Below are 22,244 nucleotides of genomic sequence, written 5' to 3'. Positions count from 1 at the left end.
TTAAAAAATAAAAATAAAAAAAAGAAAATTTAAACTCCAAGAAGCTGGTGATCCCTCACTTCTAGTGATGTTAGAACTCTCAACAACTCAGTTCACAATTTAACTTTCTTAAACTCTCCCACAGGCTGTTCACAGAAAAAAGTAATCGGGCATTCCTCACTTCAATATCACAAATGGGGAAATAGCACAAACACATGTTTGAGGGTATTGCCTATCTTAATTACTGAAGAGGTAGCTATCATTTCCAGAATGATGGCCAGATGGACCCTGGAGTCCAAAAGTCTTCAGATGTCTCTGACTTCTCCTTATACTACCCCCATAGTCCAGGGTCCATTGAACAAATGTTACAAGCTCACTGTCTTCACTATCACTGTAGCCACAAAAAACTCCGCTTCTGCTTTACTTCTGGAAAGTTTTTCCTCCAGTCACCTATGGCCTGTCCAGAAGTTGGAAGGCTGTCAACTCTGACAGATGACCAAGAAACAGAGAGAAAGAGTGCTCCACTTAACAGGCAGATTTCTACTCAGTGTGGTGCAAGTATCTTCTCCTCAGGGAGACTCTCTGGTATGTCTATCAGGCATGGTATCCTGACATGTTTCTCTTCAGGCAATTCAGTCCTTTAGTTTTACTTAATTTAATTTTTTTTTTGTTCTTGACAAACATCATCAAATACAAGCTTTTCCATATACACAGAAGTGAACATTGTAGATGAAATCATGAGTATATCATTATATCATATATTAGTATAAAGCTTGCATCTTTTGATAAATATACTTAATGTGTTAATTTCAAAGCTAGTCTGCTTTTCTGTGTCACCTTCTGAGCCTCCCTCTGAATATTTTTCAAATACTGCAATGACTCACTTTTCTTTCTTCTCTCTCTGTCTCTGCCTCTCTCTGTCTCTCTTTGCCATTCCTATCACTAATCTCCCCACCCCTGATCCAACCTCAATTTAGAAAACAAACCTCTCTTGTAAGAAATCAGCATAATCAATCAAAAGAAACCCACACATTGACCATGTCTAAAAATGTGTATCTCTTCCAGTGTCCCATCTGCCAGGAGGTTCCATCACCAGTGTTCTGGAGTTGTGGCTGGTCATTGCATTCATCAGTCCTTAAGTCTTTCACAGTTGTTTTCTTTTACAATATTGTAGTTATTGTATAAATGATTTGCAAGTTTCTATGACTTCCATGCCTGCAAGGAAATGGTAGGAACATGAGAGGAAGAGGTCTAATATGAACAATGGTAACTATGAATTGGTCTAATGATTCAGGAAATCAATCAGGAATTATGTTAAGAAAATGAATAAAATATCCATATGTACTGATTCGGCAACTCCATTGTTGAGGTGTAGATGCTAGGGGTGCTGGGATCCTGAAATCACAACACATGAGTCCTGCCCAAAAGAATTCAACCCAAGTCTTCTTTCAACCAAAGACAAGGTTTATTAAAGATGAGCCAGATAGGCCAGACTCTTAACGAATCTGACCATTTGTGACACTGGTAAGGACGAGCTGGCATGAGGAAGTCTCAGACCCTAAATGGCAGCCAGGATGGATCTTATATACCGAAAGATGATGGGAGGGATCTGGGAGTGGTCAAGTAGTTTTGGGGTGACTAGGGGAGGGAGGCTAGGAGAAGGGGTGTCATCTTGATGGGAGCAGCCAGAACTGGAAGAGGAGTTTAGGGAGGATCTTGAAGCTGGTGTGACTGGGGTGGGTCCTGGGAGAATCCTGATTGGAGTGTCTGGGAGGTTGAATGGGGTCATAGACAATGGAGGGCTAGGCTTTTTTAGGGTAACCAAGAACTGGAAGATAGGGCCTAGAATAAGGAAGTGGTTGAATGGGATCTGGTTCAAGGTTGGGAATTCAACCCCAGCTATTAGACCCATAATAGACAATAATAGACAATAGAAGGCTAGGCTTAAATTAGGGTAACAAGGAACTGGGAGACAGGGCCTAGGCGATAAGGAAGAGCCAGTTGATAGGAATAATAATCAGGAGACTGCTAGACTTCCTTGACCAGGTTAAGTGAGTTCAAGGAAAGTTTAAGGGTTTTCTGGAGCCTATAGACAAATGGGACCCAAATTCTTTTTGGGGTGAGGGGTAAAGGTCTTGGCTTAGTCCCATTCCCCAACACCATTGCTAGGCATTTTGACCTAAGGGGGTCAAATATAAAAATATGGGTCCAATATGCCCCAAAATACATCTAGCAGTATCAGAGAATTGGAAGCAAAGCAGATGTCCATCTAAGGAAGAATGGCTAAACAAATTTTGGTACATGATGGAATATCATCGAACTGTAAGAAACAATGAATATGAAAAACACAGAAAGGTATGGAGCAGACTTATATGCACTGACTAAAAGTAAGGAAAATTATGCAAAATTACAACAATGTAGTTGTTTCTTTTTGTAAACAGAAAGGAAAGGGAACAAAAAAGAAACTGAATTCTGTGTAATTTAATGACCAGGTCTGTCCCCAAAGAGATATAAGAAAGTACCTCCTGCCCAAGCACCACTTAATGGTCATTTTTGGGGCCTAGATGGCTCAGAGTTAATGTAAATAGTAATTGTTTCTTTTTTGGCCAGCAACCCTGAGGGTCTTCCCCTCCCAGTTTGATTCTTTTTTTTTTTTTTTATTAAAGGGGCTATCTCTTGACTCACTTCTTAAATAGGCCTAATCACTGAAATTCAAAGTGAGAACTAGGAAAGATCTTAGCTTAAAAAGGCCAAGGTCTCCCATTACATCTTGGACCATCTCCAGATGTCCTGATCTATATCTAGCCACTGGACCCAATTGACTCTGGTGGAAAAAGTGAGGCTGGTGACTTTGCACAACCCTTCCTCACTCAAATCCAATTCAATTGCAAGGCTTGGGTCAAATTCATTTGGGCAGGACCTGCATGTCATGATTTTGGGGTCCCAGCACCCCGAAACCTCTAAACCTCAACAGTAGGTGCTATTATGATAGGACCATCTCTATTTTACAGTTAAGGAAATAGAGGTAGATAGAAGTTAAATTAGTTGCCCAGAGTCACACAGCTGATAAGTGTCTGAGGCCAGATTTGAACTCAAATCTTCTGACTCCCTGCTCAACACTCCTAACTGCCTCTAAATTTCATTTTGAGGCTAGTGAAAATAAAGAAATAAATAAAGATATAATTTCTAAGACTGTAGATCCACAGATTTCTAAATCAAGAAATAAGGCAGTAGATTATCACGTCCTTTCTAGTAGCAATGATAATGCTGCTTTAATTATAATTCCCCAAGTAAGAAGTAGGAAGGGAGGGGTGGGTTGGTGATACACATGCAGCAGCAGAACAGATAAAACCCCTGCCTTGGCTAGGTCCTGCTGAGATATCTGGGACAGCTGGATATGATGAAGCTCAGTCTGATGTCAGGTAGATATAGAGTAATGGTATTCAAGATGGGGTCTCAAGTCTCCCTTTCACTTTTAAAAATTGAGGCCCCCAAAGAGCTTTCATTTATGTGAGTTATATACACTATACACTCATGAGAGAATGAGTGGAAAATGCAAATGATATCTTATTACTATTATGAAAATGGTTTTGATTTCAGGGACCCCCTGAAAACATCTTGGAGACTTCAAAAGGAACAAATATTTATTAATCACCTACCATGTGCCAGGCATTGTGCTAAACTATTACTGAGGGTTTAAAGTTTGACTTAGTTTCCAAACAATAGCCAGGGCAATTCTTCCCTAGTCTGAACCCCAAAACTGAGTGAAATTAACTTCTCCAAAGTGGGGATGGAGAGTAGTGTCTCTAGAAGTCCAAAGGGTCAGATTTCTGTTGTTACTGTGCTGTGTTCACGTTGGTGATTACCCTCATTTCAGACGGATCCTTTGTCCAGTTCAGGTATTTTTCTCTCTCCCCCCCTGCCCCCATGCCTGGTATTATGGGTTTGAAGGGTAGCAAGGGTGGTAGCAGGGCCTGGAAAACAGTGGCTGGTCTCTGGAGGCACATAAGAACAGGAATTGCTCCCACTCCCAACATAAACATCCTTTGGTATATTTTTGATACTTTAGGATACTTTTTGTTGAGGTTAAAGATGGGAGAGCTGGTTTAGGTGTGAAAGAATTCACTTAGACCTTCTCTGTAGCCATTGGTGATGAGTTCAGGGTGGACCCCAATAATGTTGGGGTGCTACCTGAAATGATGAGGAATAGATGTGCAGGTCCTAGTGTCCGGAAAGAATTCACTCAGTCTCCAAGTTAAAGAAAGGCATTTATTGGGGTGATGCTCCCAAGCTGGCCAGCTCCCTGTGAGGCAGAGCCCCAGTGGCCTGTACTCCACATGGGAGGCAGAGCATAGGCTCTGCATAGGAGCTGAGCGACCTCTGCTTCCCATAGCTAGGTCAAACATATGACTTAAGTACAATTTTATGGAACAGGGGAAGGGGACAAGAGAATGGGAGGAGCTAGCATGGCTCCAAAATGCCTGGGGTATCAGGTAGTCCTGAGGTGATAAGCAAAGAGAACAGAAAAGGGGAGGGGAAGAGATGTTCTGGAATTGAGTGTGCTTTGTGAAAGGGAACAGATAAGTCCTTGGTGGGTGCTTCCATGCATAGTCTTCTTTGATCACTTTTCTGGCTGGTGACACCCTGCCTCTTATCTCAAGTCCTGCTTGTTCCATCTGCCTCAAGCATTCTTTTCTACCTCATCACTTTTGAAATTGAGGATAATTTGAGATCATTTGAGCCCCCCAAAGAGGGCCAAAACCTGGGCTAACCAGTCAGAAAAGGCACCCTGTTTGGCATAACAGACATGCCTTGTATGTCTGAGTGAAACTTGCTGGATTTAGCTGACTGGGAACATCCTTCTGACAAGGATCAGGCATCACCAGACATTCCCCTTGTTTTATTGTTCTATGACTCTCCCTTGTTAAAGACACTATTTTCAAAAATGATGTTTCTCTTATGGACACTGTTATGTTTTATGCCTCTTGGAACTATAATTTCAATTGACACTATGTCACCTCCCTTATCTCATTGCTTTATGGACCCTATCCTATTTATTGTAGTATGTAAAAAAGGAACATCAAGCATTAGAAAGAACTTTAAGAGCTCTCTCTGGATTCTTCAAGAGAAATTGCATTTTGTTAATGTAAAGAGGTGGCCAGAGTATATTTTGAGGGAATTGAGAGGATAAAGGATGCTAATGATCCAGAGCCTGCTGCAGAGATAACCTGAGGATCATGGGTCTCCTGGAAGAACACAACAGGACAAAAAACCTTAATGTCATAATGAAGGAAATAATAGAAAAGAACTACCCAGAACTTCAAAACACAGAAAATAAAATTCCAATTGAAAGAATCCATGAATCACCTCTAGAAAAAAAAAAACAAAACTCAAGGCTGCAAACTCCAAGAGACATAGTGGTTAAATTTTACTATTCAGTTCCAAAACTACAAGTTCTACAAGGCATCAGGAGAAAGACCTTCAAATACAAAGGAAAGGACGTTTGGATAAAGCAAGACTATTCCTCACACACTAGGAAAATGAGAAAAGAATGGAATAATGTGTTTCAAAGAGCTCAGGTGAAACAGAATTTAGGATGTAACCCAGGGTGATCTATCCTGCAAATCTGAGCTTAACCACACAGGACAAAAGATGAACGTTCAATAATAAAGAAGAGTTTGAAACATTTCTAGAAAGAAAACCTGAACTGAAAAGATTATTTGCTTCTCAAACATCCCAAACAACAGAAATGCAGAAGGATTGAATAAATACTGCAGTTAAGGACAGTAACAGCAAAAGAGTGACACAGATAGACCAGTAAGAGACTTCTAAGTGTACACAAGGAGACAGGGGTGAAGGCAGAAATCTGGTAAAGGCAACAGTGAAGAGACAGGCAGGGAGCATTATGGAAAGAACCTGGCAACACCCTGCCTACAGGTGAATGCTTCTTTTCTGGGACTACATTACAATAGAGAACAGGGAGATAGAGAGGACTGATGTCTTGGAGTCAAATCAAGGGTTGGCCAATAAGAAAAAGGTGACCTCTGTGGTATCAGAAAGAGAAACATGAGAGTGGGTGAGGAAGAGGGAACGAATGAAAAATGGGAGGAAAGGAAAGAGGCCTTACTTTGGAGGTGGAGGGACTTCTATTAATGAATAATCACTGGGTCAAAGCATTCATGAATGGTTCAGAGAGATGAGGACCTTGCCCTAGATGGGGGGGGCAGGTAGAACCCTGGGGGTAACTGGAATCTAGAGAAGTGGGAGAACATGGACAGATGGAGTAGATTTTCAGGCAAATATAGAAAAAAAAAGTCAACAAGAGAAGGCATAGAGATCAGTGGTGTGCTGCACAATCAGGGACCTGGTGGGGGAAGTGGCTCTACCACGTGGCAGTGTCCTGTCTGACACTTGCAATGGTTACTGTTCTGAGAGTGAGACACAATGGAAAGGGGGAATCCATGGGGTAAGCCCTACAAGGCAGTGATAGAAAGCACCTAGAGGGGAGAGCCTAAAATGGATAGATACCTTGGAAGCTTTGATTTCCTGACAAATACTGAGAAAAGAGAGAGACCAGATAATTATAGGGGTCATGCATCAGAGAATGAGGGTCTAGAGTAAACAAAAAGAGTAAATAATAGAGTGAGAAAAATCCTTTTTGGAAAGGGGCACAAAAATGAAATTTCAAAACTAAGAAACTGGATTAGATGAAGGGGAAGAGAGGAAAAGGGAATCTACTTTTCTAACTGAGAGGGAAAAAGAAGGAAAAGAAATATATAACCAAATAAAAACAAGAGAGAAAAATGAACTAAATGAACTAAAACCCTAAAGGGAAAAGTGTATCAAATGAGAAGAAGAGATCAGGGATGAGAAGAAGGGAACCAGTGGGAACAGGGCCTCCTTAAAAATAAATTAAAGTCGCTGGAGGAACATAATACTGTGTTTACAGCAGAAGAGGAAACTTGAAACTGAAAAGCTTCTGCACAGACAACATTAATGCATCTAGGATAAGAAGGGAAGTGGTCAAATGGGAAAAAAAATCTTTATATCAAATTTCTCTGATAAAGGTTTGGTATCCAAGGTATCTGAACAATTAAAAAAGATATATAAGACTAATAGCCATTCTCCAGCAGATAAATGGTCAAAGGATATGAACAAACAATTCTCAAAAGAAGAATTGTAGAGTATTTACAACTACATGGGAAAAAATGCTCCAAATCACTAATAATAAGTGAAATGCAAATCAAAACAACTTTGAGGTCTCACCTCTTACCCAGCAAATTGGTTAAAATGACAAAAGATAGCAACAATAAGTGTTGGAGGGGTTGTGCAAAGACAGGCACACCAATACATTGTTAGTGGAGCTTTGAAATGGTACAACCATTTTTTAGAAGAAATTTGGATTTATGAAAATAGTGACAAAAATGCCCATATCTTTTGAACCAGAGACTCAGTTGCTGAACTTATACCCCAAGGAAGCCACTGAGAAGAAAAAAAATTCCCATATACTACAAAATATTTATAGCAGCCCTTTTTGTGATAGCTAAGAATTGGAAACAAAGTAGTCATTTGGGGAATGAATAAACAAATTGTGGTACACTAATGTAAAGGAATATTACTGTGCATTAAGAAACTATGTGTGTACATGACATCATGGAAAGATTTACATAAACTGATGCAAAGTGAAGTAAGGGCCAAGAAAACAAGAGTCAAGAAAATAATATACACAATGACTACAATAATGCAAATGGAAAAACAATGCAACAAAAAATCAAAAGTAAATGTAACAAAATTATAAAGATCAATCAGTACTCAAATAAAGAGATAAGAGAAGATACTTCCACCTCTTTGTGGAGATGGTAAGTCCACAGGTGTTACATATTGCTCACATTTTGGAACTTTTCTTATGTATTGATCTGTGCTGATTTTTTTTTTCCTCTCTAAAAAATACTATTTGTCACATAGGATAGTTCTTTGAGAGGAGGAGGAAAAGGGATACATTGGATGGATACTATGGCGGTGTAAGAAACAGAACATAAAAATAAAAACTTATTTAAAAAAAAATACGCAAGAGAGCTAAAAGAAGTTCCAAAGGGAAACTACTGACTTAATATACCCTTTTTAAAAAAAAAACAAGCTGTACATAATAGATATTTGGTCATATATTTCTATTTATCTGTTCATTGTTTAAAGAAAGTTCATGTTTGTTGATTTTTGTCAAGTTCATAATAATAAGAATTTTTTTTTAAAGAAAGGACTGATAGTTTCTGATGGAGAAAAGGAGGTGGTTTCCTGGAACTGTACAAGACACTTTCCCTCTGGGCTAAATTTCTTTATGTATAAACTGGACAAGGAATTTGGGAGGCAGGTTCTACTAGGTGATGCCTTACATCTCTGAATCTATGGTCCTATGGGGGTGGAGAGGTTTCGAGGGAGAGGAAATTGGAGAGTGGAGAGAAGGCTTCCTGTAAGAAGAGTAATGTAATAATGCTTTCTGCTGCTTTGCTCTCCAAGTGCATTTCCAGAATTGGAACTTTGAATACAATCAGTACCTTTGCCTTACTCATCTATGCCCACTTCATCATTCACACAGAATGTTCTGAGTGGAATAACTCAATAAAGTTTATTAATTTGCTGTTGATGCCTGGGCTTCGCCTACTACTGAGCTGAGCAGTAGATACCTAAAGACCTGATTTTTAGTTTTGGCCCTTAGAATGATAAGGTGATATGTCAAGTTGGCCTCAGTTTCCTCCTGCTTTAAATAAAGGTGTTAAATTACATTACACTTACCCCTAAGATCATTCTTAGCTATGCCTAATGTCTTAGCAATCCATGTCTGCTCCTGGACCAAAAGTGCATTCTGGGCTTTGTAAACCACTCTACTCTTCATTGCTAAGACAAAAGCAGGCAAGTGGTTGTACGAGAAACTGGAAGGGACTTCCCTCTCATACGTACAAGAGAAGTAATTCAATCCCCGTGGGATTCGACTCCTAGACTTAACTGTTCTCCTGTGATTGGTTGGCAGCCCTGGTCCACCCCCATTCTATTCTGCTGTACCTTCTCCTTCCTTCTCTTTGCCCAGGTGTCTTGGTCCCTCAGGGTAACTTCTGTTTACAGAGAGAACACCTGTCTAAACTCAGTTCTGTTGCTATTCTCGCTTTTCAGGCTTCTGACCTCCCACAAGTAGAAGTGGGAAGAGGATCATCCTTGCCCTCGCCCTCTAAACAGACAGAACAGTGAGGGTAAGTGAGGTAAGAAGGAAGGCTATTGATTAAAAAATGGAGTGTTTGGGGAGGGCTCCCCTGGCACCTCGGCCCCCACATCTCTCCCCCCTCACTCCTCATCCCTGTTCCTACAAAAAGGAGCTTCATGTTCGGCTCCCAGGCTCCAGCAGTCCCTCTTCATCCACCCCAGGCTTCTCTAACTCCTTTTCCTTATGACCACAGGGGTGTTCTGTCCATGGGAAGACTAGAGGGAGGCAAGTCCTAATACTTGGTCTTTAAGGAGGAGCCAGGATTGGGTGGGGGGAGAAGGGGGGGTTCCTCATGATCCTTCCTGTTCTTCCACTGCTGTTGTTTTCTCATTTCCATACTTCTACTTCAACAGGTGAAGATGCCTCCCTTGCTGGCCAGGCCCCCTGACGGTGGCTGGGGCTGGGTGGTGGCAGGGTCTGCATTTGTGGTGAACGGGCTCTCCTATGGGCTACTCCGATCTTTGGGCCTTGCCCTCCCTGCCTTTGCAGAGTACTTTGACCGAAGTACCCAGGACACTGCGTGGGTCAGCGCCATAGCTCTGGCTGTGCAGCAGGCTGCCAGTGAGGAGGGCCCTAAACAAGCCGTGATGGGGGGAGGGGAAACAGATGATTTTAAGGCTTCAGTAAGGACCAAATCATAGTCCAGAAGATACAGCAGAGGGCGTAGCTAAGAAGAGGGCCAAAGAACTAATCCAGCTACTAGCCTAGAGGACAAAAGTGGGTGGAAGCATAGCAGAAAGGTGGGTCCCATAGGGTTTTGGGGGGGGAGGGGGATGGTTGGGTCAGGGCACCTTGCAAGCAGAAACCAAACTGAGGTGGGATGTCCTAGAACTGACTCCAACCCCCATCTCTCCCAGGCCCAGTGGGCAGTGCTCTGAGTACCCGTTGGGGGGCACGTCCCGTGGTGATGGTGGGAGGTATCATCACTTCCCTTGGCTTCATTCTCTCTGCCTTTGCCAGCAGCCTCCTGCACCTCTACCTTGGCCTTGGCCTACTTGCAGGTGAGGTGGGAGATGGAGGGAAGTGGGGTGCCTGCATTCCTTGAAAGAGTTGGACTTTGGGGGAGGAGGAGGTCAGGGTAGTATGCCTGGGTCCTCAGAGGCAATAAGGGTTAGGTCATTGACTTCAGCTGTTTTCTTTTCTGTAGGCTCTGGCTGGGCTCTGGTGTTTGCCCCTGCCCTGGGCACGGTCTCTCGATACTTCTCCAGGCGCAGGGTCCTGGCAGTGGGGCTAGCTCTAACTGGCAACGGGGTGGCCTCTTTGCTCCTGGCCCCAGTTTTGCAGCTCCTCCTTGATGCCTTTGGCTGGCGGGGTGCCCTGCTCCTGCTTGGGGCTACCACCCTCCATCTCACCCCTTGTGGAGCCCTGCTCCGGCCTTTGGCTCTCTCTGGAGATCCTACTACCCCACCTCACAGTCCCCTTAATGCTCTTGGTCTCACCCTGTTCACCCACCCTGCCTTTGCTGTGTTCGCACTGGGGACAACCCTGGTAGGGGCGGGTTATTTCATTCCCTATGTGCACCTTGCACCCCATGCCCTGGACCTTGGGCTTGGAGGATATGGGGCAGCTCTGGTGGTTGCTGGGGCAGCAGTGGGGGATGCAGGAACCCGACTGGTCTCTGGGTGGCTGGCAGACGGTGGCTGGATCCCTCTTCCACGGTTGTTGGCCATGACTGGGGCACTGACAGGGCTGGGGCTGGTGGCAGTGGGGTTGGTACAGGAACAAGAAGAAGAGTGGGGGGGAACCCTACTGGCAGCAGCAGGAGCCTACGGGATGAGTGCAGGTGCATTTGCTCCACTGGTGTTTGGTGTCCTGCCTGGTCTTGTAGGGCTTGGGAGCATCTTGCAGGCCACGGGGCTAGTGATGATGCTGATGAGCCTAGGGGGACTCCTGGGCCCACCACTTTCAGGTAAGGGAGCCAGACACACAGGATGATCCAGTTCCCCTTTCCTGCTCTGAGTCTCTACTTTCCCTAGGGGAGAGAAGTTTTTAATCTCCCCATGCCTCTTTTCTCCTGTTCCACAGGTTTCCTCCGGGATGTGACAGGTGACTTTAAAGCTTCTTTCCTTTTCTGTGGCTCCTTCATCCTTTCTGGCAGCTTCATCTACCTGATGCTCCCTGGGGCCCTGCCCCGCTGTCACTCTGCTCCTCCTCCCCCAACACCTCCTCCTGAGCAAGGAGAGCTCCTTCCTTCACCTGAAAGTACCCTGGCCTCCCCAAACGATCCTCATTCCATCCCAAACACTACTTGTTGATTCCTTTTTCTTTCCCTCTTCCCTCCAAATAAAATTACTGCCAAGCCCTTTTGTCTATGTTCAAACCCATTAAACAACCCAGAAAGTTGAGGAAATTATAAGTGAGAGGGATAAGAGGGATGGGAGATTGTATATTATTAGGATTCAGGGAACCCCCAAATTGGGGGAGCCAAGTATGGGGGACAAGGCAGATTCCCTTTATTCTCCCTAACAGGTAGGAGGTTGGCCTTGGGTGGTACCAAGGGAAGGTATCTTGGTTTTGAGCAAGGAAAATGATAATATATGTCCCCACCCAGATCTCTGAGCAGGACCCGAAACATCATGGTCTCTTCTCCCTGCTCCCTCCCCTTCAGCATCTTTCCCCACTAGGACCCTATGACATTTTACCAATTTACTCTTTCTTTTGGTCTGGGGGACCCAGTAATCTTGTTGGCAGCTCTCAGTCCTCCCTGTCAAGTCTTGATTCCCTCCTCAGAAAAAGAGGTGGCAAATACAAAAAAGGACCTATAGTACAGAAAGCAAAGTCTGACCTGACTTCGTCCATGACAGCCCAGCTCTGGAGACAGGCTAAACAGGCATCCTAAGTTCTCAGGCCATGACCTTATCCATCTACCACCAACAGTCCTCATCCCTCTCCTGTTCTCAGAGATATACTCATCTTGATTTTCCTTGGTTCGGAAGTTGAAAAAGGCTAGGACACCTTGGGCCAATTAAAAAAGCATCAGACAGGTCCTTGCCATGGGTCTTTGATCCATAGCTTGAGGCTGGTAGTGGAAGTAAAGGGAAGAAAAACAGTAGAGGGCCTTGAACTCATGTGGTCTTTACAGCCTTGGAGACAACAAGAGGGTAAAGGGGAAGGAGGGAAGAGTTACAACAAAGCCACAAAAGAAGGCTTAAGAAAACACAACATATTGGGTGAGACCTAACCATCATCTGCTCCTAAGCAGGCATAGAGAGGTAGATATAAATAGCTAAGGTTCTCAGGGGAGATGAAGGCGAGGAGTTGCTGGAACCTTGTCTAAGTTAAGGGTCTTGGGCCCCTGGGCTTCCTTCTCCACACTCAGCCTTTCTAGGGGAGACTCTGACTTCCAATGACTTTGTCACAGAATATTGTTCTGTAGCAGAAGGTCTGAAGCAGCTGAAGAAGCCAGGAAGGATAAAGAGCATCATGCTCCCACTGAGAAGGAAGGCTCCAGTCACCACAAAGGAAACTGTGTAGCTGCCTGTCAAATCTCGGAGGTAGCCTAGGACAGAAGAGAGGGAGAAAGGGAACAGGTGAGTTAGAATCCATTCTCAACAACAGGTTAATTGGCAACATTCCAGTCGCTACTTTTCGGGCTTATTCGGTAGACAATTTAAAACCCTGGGTTAGCACCATCGCAGCCATCCCCCTGCCTCTGCATAGAATAATGCAAAAGGAAAATCCTAGGATGACTCCTTATTCAGAACCCAAAGGGGGCTTGGAATGAAGCAAGACTAAAACAATCCCACAGTCATATCTACTAGCCAAATTCTTCCCGTTCACGTTGCCCCCATTAACTATTTTTTTTTCGGGGGAGGCAATGAATCAATTAAGTGATCTGCCCAAAGTCACACAGCTAGTGAATGTTATGTGTCTAAGGACGGATTTGAACCCAGGTCCTGCTGACTCCAGGGCCGGTGCTCTGCTGCACCACTTGGCTGCCCCATCTCTCCCCCTGCCCCCATTAACTATTAACAGAGTCCAGGCTCTAGATGAACCTAAAAGCATCTAACTTCTCTTCCAATCCTAGGACTTTGATCAAATCTCAAGTCAGAGCCCAGTGGGACAAAAGCCAGAGAGGGAAAGTAGTTCAGGAGCACTTTAACCCTAACAGCTTGGGTAATCCCTTCAAAAAGCACAAGAGCTATCCCACTACCCTTTTTCTTCATTAGCCTACACTCTTTCCAGAAATTTAGCCATTCCCCAACTCCCTCTTTCCTCAGTGACCCTAGTATTGCCACCCCCCCCGCCCTCTTACCTGACAATGGTGCCCCCAACAGTCCCCCAATGCTCTCTACCATTTGTAACAGCCCTAGGCCGAAGTATACCCTTCCAACTCCAACAAGTTCAGGCAGAACTGAGAAAGCCACAGGGGTCAGGGCACCTGAAGAGAAGCCATAGGCTAGAGCCAGCACTGTGAGGACCAAGGATTGCTGTGCCACAGGGAGCAGGGCCAATGTCATCCCTGTCAGAAAAGACCATAGTGCCAGCAGCCGGGCCACAGGCCCTGGGCATACATCCCCCAGCCACCCTGAGAACACACGCCCTGCCAGGTCTGCCACAGCCACCAAAGACAGAAGAAAGGCAGCAGGCAGTGGATCCCATCCCAAGTCCTGGGTATGTGCCACAAGGTGGACATAGGGAACAAAGTAGCCAGCATTGATCAGGGTGAGGGCAACACAATAACATAGAAAGGGGCGGTGGTGGAACAGGGAGAGCAACTGAGCCATTGGGCTTCCAACAACAGGATCTTCTGCCAGTCTGAGAGGGCGAAGGAGCGCCCCACAGGCCACGAGGTGTAAGGAGAGAGCAGCTACTAACAGAAGGGCACCTCGCCATGCATAATAGGTGATAAGCCACTGGAAGAATGGGGCAAACACAAAGGAAGAGAGGCCTACGCCAGTCAATGCTAATCCTGTGGCCAGTGAACGACGTTTGGAGAAGTATCTGGAGAGGCAGGCCACGGTAGGGGTGAAGGACAGGGCCCAGCCGGTGCCTACCAGGAAAGAAAAAAAAATAAAAAGAGTCAAGGGCGTAGCTGACTTAGGCATATATACCCCTTTATGTTCTGTTCTCTCTGGGTCAAGGCATTCCAGACCCTTGATTCCTGATTCTCCTACTCCCCTTGGGGACTGAGGAGCCTTCCAGTTAGGTCCTGCAACCCTCCTTAGCTATCTTTTCCCAAGGGGTACAGAAGAGGAGAACATGGGATCCCAGAACCCAACAGAAGACCCAGGCAATCCTCCCTTGCCCAGCTTCCCCAGCCCCTATCACAAATAGTCACCAGATACGAGGCCGATGCTAAGGTAGAGGTGCATCAAGGAGGTCGCAAATGAAGCCAACATCATACCCAAAGCAGCCAAGATGCCCCCTGTGATCACCACAGGTCGAGGGCCAAACTGTGTACTCAGGGCACTGCCCACAGGGCCTGCAGATGTGGAGGGAGGGGAGCTGCAGGCAGGTTTTCTGGAGATGAGCCAGGGGTCTCAAACTCTCGCTCTGCCTCCCCTCAGAGAAGCAGGCATCCAGCCCCTTTCCCTCGGCATTGCCCCAGTCCTCCGTACTCCCAAACTGCTGCACGGCGATCCCAATGGAGGTGATCCAAGAGACCCGCGCCGCCGGCTCTTTGAACACTTCTACGAACTCCAAGAAGAAGACGCCGAAAGATCGCAGCACCCCAAACACCAGCGCGGACTGGAAAAAGGCTGAAAGGACCACAATCCACCCCCAGCCCCCATCGGGGGGCTCGACTCGGCTGGCCATCCCAAGAACAACAAGGAGGTGGCGCGGAAGGTGGACGCACAGCTCAGAAGGCTGTGATGCAAACGCGCACGAGCCGATGGTGCAAGCGCCCCACGCGGTTTACAGGGTAGGGGGGGGGCAGGGAACAGGGGTAAAAGGGAAAGCGGAAAAGGGGAAAGGGAAGGCAGCTCCAGCAATTCGTCCCCCACCCCCCAATAATGCGTTCTAGGCAGGTGCACACCTGAGGCAGTGGCCCTGCACTACTTACACTTTGCACTCCTCAACCCCCACCCCGCCACCACCACCACAACAGAGCGGGAATCCACTATAGTTGAGCAGGGAGCTGACCCAACCAGCTCCTAAAAAGGAAGTCTGGTTCCGCATAGTTGAGTTGTCTAGTCCCTAAGGAGGGTGAGGTCTAGGGACAAAGCACGCCCCTTTTCTTCCGTAACATCTGTAGCTTTTCTTTTACACCAATCAACAAGGGTCGGGTGATCTGTGGAAAGCCGCTGGGCGAGTGAATTGAGAAGGCCTGGGAAATCCTAGCATTCCCAGGTACAAACTAAAAGCTAGCACCCGACTGGAAAATCACTAGACCAGTGACTTCCAAGGATAGATACGAAGGTTCTTCATGTAACTGAAGGTAGCGGTACCCTAGTATGGTGTGCTAGTAAATATTTAACAATCGTCTCGGGTGGTGGTGGTGAATGAAGGCAGGACACTAAAATTTAATCTGCCTTATTAACATTTTTTCCATCATTTTCCTAAGTCTAGACAATAATGAAATAATAATCCAGGTCCTAATTTGTAACGTCTGCCAACTTCGGAGATGTAAATGCTCAAGTTGAAAATTTAACCATGGGATCTTAGGCTCAGTTAGGAACTGGCTCCAGCATGGTACAATCAATATCCAATCGAATCTAAAAGGCCTCAGGCTTCGATATTAATAATTATGCATTCCCAGTGCTTTTACCAAAATGGTTGAGATTATGGATGATGAGAAACTTGGGAAGAAGGGATGAATGAATCAACTCATATCAGTATGAACTGATATGGAATGAAGTAAGCAGAACCCTAGAACAATTTATACCACAACAACAATATTCTAAATATTGTCCAAAATAAGACATATTTTTGGATGTGTCAAATGTGCAGAAATTTGTGTTGCTTGACTATGCATATTTGTTACAAGGGTTTTACATTATTTTATTTTACATTAGAGAGGGAGAGAGGAGAAAGAAAAAATAGATTTTTGTTCATTAAAAGTATTTTTTAAAGTTACTTTCACATACTTAATCCCAATGAATCTCCACAACAATCCCTTGAACTAGACACTGCAAAGAGCTACCCCTATTTCAGAGGAGAAAACTGAGCCTCAGAAAGGTTGAATTGAAGTCATTACAGGTTTGTTGTGCCCAGTGTTTGCAAGGCAAATAGGGATTGTAGATTGTGCTTATTAATTTGTAAGGATGGGAAAGTAATATAATTTGGTAAATTGCTGATTTTTCTCAATCTTTTTTTAAAGCAATAGCTAACATTGATATTTTGAGGGATTTGGGGAGCACTGCCCTAGATATCTTGAGAAGTAATCTATCCCTCAACACCTTCAAAAATGTGCCCTCCAACAGGGAGGTGTGTACTTGGTCTATTCTAGATGCTTTTCCCATCTTTATTTTCTTTAGTGCCATTTTTACTTCCTAAGGTAGCACATTGGGGACTGTGATACTACAGTTCAAATGTGATATTTCCACTCTTATTGATAATACTGTTTATAATAGAAATCTTGAGAGATTGTTCCTTTTTTGTTGTTGTTGGCTTTCCTCCTTTTAGCTTCATCTTTAAATGCTCTTGGATAATCTGACTTATTTATATCCCTTACTAAGCTTTCTATAAAATTCTATAGAATTTCCATAAAATCTAAGAGTGGGAATACCAACATAAAGAGTTATTATGGTGGGAAGCTTAAGACACAAACCCAGAAGAGGAGAATGATTCCAAAACATCTACAAGCAAAGCTTCAGAGAAATACACACCTTGGGCACAAATTTTAATTCCTGAAAGAGATGAGTTGTTTTTTTTTTGAGTTAAAAATATTTTTATTAATGAAATGAGAACACTTGTGAAAAAAATTGGAAAAGATGAGAGCTATGGAACAAAGAACTGGAAAGGGAATTAATAGTTTGACACATAGGGTGCCTTATCTTTATGGGGAGGGAGGCACATGTAAAACCTTACCCAAGCCACAGACTCCTTTAAAATTAGAATTGACCAAATAAAAGCCAATGATTCCATGAGACAACAAGAAAAAAAGTAAAAGACTGAAAAAATAGAATAAAATGTAAAGTATCATAACAAAACAACTGAGCTGGAAAACAGATCAAGGAGAAAAACAATTAAAAATCATTAAACTATCTGAATGCCACAACCAAAAAAAAAAAAAAAAAAAGAGCCTAAACAGCACATTTCAAGAAATCTTAAAAGAAAAAAGAAAACTGCCCAGATATCTTGGAACCAGGGGGGAAAGTAAAAATAAAAGAAATCTACTGGTCACCTCCTAAAGAATGAAAATTCTCAGGAACATCATAGCCAAAAGCCAGAGCTTCCAGGTCAAACAAAAAATATTTTGAGTAGACCAAAACAAAGATTTTAAACACCAAGGACCCACAGCCAGGCTCATACATAATTTAACAACCACCATTGTAAAGGAGCAAAGTACTTGGAATACAACATTCTAGAAGGCAAAGGATATAGGCTTACAGCCAAGAATAACTTTCCCAGCAAAACTAAGTATAATACTACAGGGGAAAAAGTGAACCTTTAATGAAATGGAATATTTCCACGTGTTCTTGATGAAAAGATCAGAGATGGATAGAAACTTTGTAGTTCAAACACAGGAATTAAGAGAAACATAAAAAGGTAAACATCAATGAACAATGAATGACAAGAGATTAAACAAGGATAAAACTGCCTACATTCAAATATGTGTCCCCTCTATCATCATCAGGGGTCAAATTAGATCAGGCCTGGGAACGGTTCTGTTATGTCTTAATGACCTTAAGAAAAGAATGGAAAGAAGGGGGAAGAGGAATGCACTAGGGGGTAAAGAGAAAGAAAGGTTAGGGGAAATTATCTCATCTAATCAAAGTACGTAGAGATTTATCTATACAAACATGGAGGAAGGGGTGAGGAGACCAGCTAACAATTGAACCTCACCCTCATCTGATCCCCCCTCCTGGATAGTGGCAAAGAGGCTGTTAGCTTAATAAAACTATGAGCTATGCGGTGTAGGGCTACCCAAGACAGATGGATGATGGTGGAGAGTTCTGACAAAAGGTGATCCACTGAAGAAGAAAATGGCAAACCACTCCAATATCTTTGCCAAGAAAAACTCATGGACAGTACTAAAATGATAAAAGAGATAACATCAGAAGATGAGCCCCTCAGAAGAAAGAAAGAAAGAAAGAAAGAAAGAAAGAAAGAAAGAAAGAAAGAAAGAAAGAAAGAAAGAAAGAAAGAAAGAAAGAAAGAAAGAGAAAAGAAAAAGAAAAGAAGCTGGGTGGAAGCTTAACATAAAAAAAAACTAAGATCTTGGCAATTGGTTCCATCCTAGCAAATAGAGGGAGAAGAAATGGAAGCAGTGTCAGATTTTATATTCTTGGGCTCAAAGCTCACTACAGACAGCAACTACAGCTATGAAATAAAAAAACAAAACAAAAAAAAATACTTGCTCCTTGGAAGGAAAGTTATGGCAAATTTGGAGAGCATACTAAAAAACAAAGATATCACATTGCTGACAAAGGTCCATATAGTGAAAGAAATGGTTTTTCCAGTAGCAATGTATGGTTGTGAAAGCTGAGCACTGCAGAATTTATGCTTTTGAATTGAGGTGCTGGAGAAGACTTTTGAGAGTCCCTTAGACAGCAAGGAGATCAAAGCAGTCAATGCTTAAAAGAAATTAATTCAGACTATTCATTGGAAAGTCAAATACTGAAGCTGAAACTTAAATACTTTGGCCACATAATGAAAAGACAGGACTCATTGGAAAAAACCCTGATGTTGGGAAAGATTGAAGGTAAGAGGAAAAAGGGACAGCAGAGGATTAGATGGATAGATAGTATTATGGAAACAATGGACATGAATTTGGACAGACTTTGAGAGATAATTGAAGGACCTGGACATGACTGAAAGACTGAACAACAACTCATCTGATCTATCTAAAGGAAGGAAAAAATATACATACATGCACACACACAGAGCTGAGTACAGAAGTATAATTCAATCAATGGGGAAATAGGTAGGAAAAGGGACAAGGTGGGGAGGGAGAACTAGAGGAACAAACTAAGAATATACAAAAATATTTATGGCTTTTTTGAGGTGGCAAAGAATTGGATACTGAGGAGGTGCCCATCAGTTGAATAATGGATGAACAAAGTATGGTATATCAACGTGAAGGAATACTATAAAAAACAATGGAGCTGGTTTCAGAGAAACATGAGAAGATTTGTATTAACTGATGCAGAATCAAATGAATATAACCAGGAGAACAATTTATACAGTGACAGCAATATGGTAAAGGCAAACAATTTTGAAAGAATTAGGAACATTTATCAATATAATGAGCAACCACGAGTCCAGAGGACTAATTATGAAAGATGCCACCTACGTCCTGATAGAGAGGTGAAGGACTTAAAGTACAGAATGAGACAAATATTTTTTGTACATGGCCAATGTGGAAATTTGTTTTAATTGACATATTCATAACTAGTTTTATTTTTCTTTATTTTTCTTTTTTCTTTGATAATTAGTTTTTTAAAATTTATTTTTAGTTGGCAACATTCACTTCCATAAGATTTTGAGTTTTGAATTTTCTCCCTCACCCTCTCCCCCCCCCAAGATGGTGTGCAATTTGATATAGGCTCTATATAATGCATTCATATTAAACATATTTTCACATTAGTCATGATGTAAAGAAGAATTAAAACCAATGGGAGGAATAACGAGAAAGAAACAAAACAAAACAAAACAACAAAAGAAAAGGAGAGCAAATAGTACACTTCCATCTGCATTCAGACTCCAAAATTCTTTCTCTGGATGTGGATAGCATTTTCCATCATGAGTCATTTGGAGCTGTCTTAGAGAGCTGAGCTAAGTCTGAGAAGTGCCAAGTCTATAAAAATCAGTCATTGCACAATGTGGTTGTTTCTGTATACAATGTTCTCCTGGTTCTACTCATTTCACTCTGCATCAGTTCATGTAAGTCTTACCAGGTTTTTTTGAAGTCTGCCTGCTCATCATTTCTGATGGAACAATAGTATTCCATCTCATTCATATACCACAACTTGTTCAGCCATTCCCCAATTGATGGGCATCCCCTCAACTTCCAATTCTTGGCCACCACAAAAAGAGTTGCTATAAATATTTTTGTATGTGTGGGTCCTTTTCCCATTTTTATGATCTCTTTGGGATACAGACCCAGAAGTGGTATTGTTGGGTCAAAGGGTATGTGCAATTTTATAGCCCTTCAGGCATAGTTCCAAATTACTCTCCAAAATGGTTTCACAACTCCACCAACAATGCATTAGTGTTCCAATTTTCCCACATCCTCTCCAACATTTATCTTAGTCCTGTTTTGTCATGTTAGCCAATGTGTGTGGTGTTTGTGACCCCCAAAATAATCAAATCAGAGATTTTTCTTAAGAAATGCAAAAAGGAGTTTTATTGCTTTCTCATGAGAAAGGACACACCTAGCATTGGCTCAAGATGGCTCCAGCCAGGGTTCCAGGAAGTGTAACTCAAAGCCAGTTTATGTGGACCCTAAGGTGGAACCCCCACCCTCCCCCACCCTCCTCTTCCCATTGGCTGGTCTTTGGAGCTCACAGTCTAAGCGCAGAAACTTTTCCCCAGCAACAGGGTTTGCAAAAAGATGCAAACAAGAAACTGTTGGTTCAGCAGGAAAGTAAGAAAAAAGTAAGAAAAAAGGAACTGGAAAACCTGGACAAACAAGATACTTTTAAGGACATCCCCTGATGTACTCCCTTAACTTGTGTAATCAATAACCTAATCTCCCCCTGTCCTGTTTTCTTATCAATTCTGTGGGAACCAAACTGTTAGCATTCCTCACAGCCAGTCTGATAGTTGATGTGGTACCTCAGAGTCATTTTGATTTGCATTTCTCTGATCAATAGTGATTTAGAATGTTTTTTTTATATGACTATATATAACCTTATTTTCTTCCTCTGAAAACTGCCTGTTCGTATCCTTTGACCATTTATCAGTTGGGGAATGACTTGTATTCTCATAAATTTGACTCAGTTCTCTATATATTTTAGAAATGAGGCCTTTATCAGAGATACTGGTTGTAAAAATTCTTTCTCAATTTTCTGCTTCCCTCCTAATCTTGGATGCATTGGCTTTCTTTAGTTTTCAATTGGGGTTGGGGATGGGAAGGTAAGAAGGCAGATTTTTGCTGATTAAAAAAATAGACATAAAAATATCTATTTAGATATAAAAAAAGCACAAAAAAAAATCTAAAGAGGAAGAACTTGAGATGCAAAATAAACATTCCACACCTTAGAAAGCTTGAACAGGAAATTGCACGTATAGAAAGAACTTGCTCCTTAGCACAGACTACTTTGTGTCCCTAGCCAGTCATCTACTAGAAGGACCGAAAAGAAACCTGGGAAATGTAACTGACTCAACCGGCAAAAGCCAAGGCAGAGCACCTTACTAAGAAAACTGGCTTTAGACAAGGAAGGATTATGTAACAGAGAGCCTAGAGTCCAGATCTCTGAGGTTCTGAAGGAGTCTAAAGTCTGGCTCCTGCCACCCAGCTGAACCAGCATCTGAAGATGGTCAAAGACTGAGGCTTCTCATTAAGTCAAGGGAATCCAGTGAATCTGTCTAGCAGAGATGCCATACTCTGAGAAAATTACCCGGATTACTTGCTCAATTACCTGCTCAGACCAGTCAGGAGGCAGCAGCTGCCCAGTGACCACATGACCCGCTTGACCCAGTCTGGCGGGAAACCAGTGGCTGAACAATCTGCTTCGTGGAGGCTGACACCAGTGACCTCAGCTTAGCAGCTGAGCAACCTGCTTGACCCATAGCAGCGGAGTAGTAATAGTTACCTCTCTGGGACCTAACCTGCAGTGGTTTGGGGGAGGTGGTTTCCAGGCTATTTTTATCCTTTTCCTTGTAGTGACTGATTTACGTCAGCTAAACTTCCTGCTGAGAGGCCGGATAGCGTATTGAAGAGAGAACTGGCTTTGGAATC

At 43.0% G+C, this 22,244-nt stretch overlaps 2 protein-coding genes across 6 annotated transcripts; one reads left to right on the top strand and one right to left on the bottom strand.

The window, feature by feature from the left end:
- Nucleotides 1-8,944: 8,944 nt before the first annotated feature.
- SLC16A11 (solute carrier family 16 member 11) lies at nucleotides 8,945-11,534 on the top strand. Of its 3 annotated transcripts, none has more exons than XM_027857210.1 (5): nucleotides 8,945-9,221; nucleotides 9,586-9,793; nucleotides 10,090-10,233; nucleotides 10,380-11,141; nucleotides 11,258-11,534. In XM_027857210.1, the coding sequence occupies exons 2-5, from the start codon at nucleotides 9,592-9,594 to the stop codon at nucleotides 11,485-11,487; spliced, it is 1,338 nt and encodes a 445-aa protein (XP_027713011.1). In that variant the 5' UTR covers nucleotides 8,945-9,221; nucleotides 9,586-9,591; the 3' UTR covers nucleotides 11,488-11,534. The 3 variants fall into 3 exon arrangements, with proteins under 3 accessions (XP_027713011.1, XP_027713010.1, XP_027713012.1); XM_027857209.1 differs by having other exon boundaries at nucleotides 8,945-9,230; XM_027857211.1 differs by lacking the exon at nucleotides 8,945-9,221 and having other exon boundaries at nucleotides 9,667-9,756.
- Nucleotides 11,535-12,291: 757 nt separating this feature from the next.
- SLC16A13 (solute carrier family 16 member 13) lies at nucleotides 12,292-16,040 on the bottom strand. Of its 3 annotated transcripts, none has more exons than XM_027857213.1 (4): nucleotides 14,794-16,040; nucleotides 14,580-14,657; nucleotides 13,488-14,225; nucleotides 12,292-12,731 (listed from the first exon to the last, which is right to left on the bottom strand). In XM_027857213.1, the coding sequence occupies exons 1-4, from the start codon at nucleotides 14,990-14,992 to the stop codon at nucleotides 12,511-12,513; spliced, it is 1,236 nt and encodes a 411-aa protein (XP_027713014.1). In that variant the 5' UTR covers nucleotides 14,993-16,040; the 3' UTR covers nucleotides 12,292-12,510. The 3 variants fall into 3 exon arrangements, with proteins under 3 accessions (XP_027713014.1, XP_027713015.1, XP_027713013.1); XM_027857214.1 differs by having other exon boundaries at nucleotides 13,614-14,225; nucleotides 14,514-14,657; nucleotides 14,794-16,038; XM_027857212.1 differs by having other exon boundaries at nucleotides 14,514-14,657; nucleotides 14,794-16,033.
- Between the last annotated feature and the right edge of the window lie 6,204 nt (nucleotides 16,041-22,244).

This window comes from Vombatus ursinus, unplaced genomic scaffold (assembly GCF_900497805.2).
Source record: "Vombatus ursinus unplaced genomic scaffold, bare-nosed wombat genome assembly UNPS02011916.1, whole genome shotgun sequence".
Classification (NCBI taxonomy): domain Eukaryota; kingdom Metazoa; phylum Chordata; class Mammalia; order Diprotodontia; family Vombatidae; genus Vombatus; species Vombatus ursinus.
The sequence above is the reverse complement of the archived record's forward strand: the minus strand, read 5'-3'. Positions and strand labels throughout refer to the sequence as shown.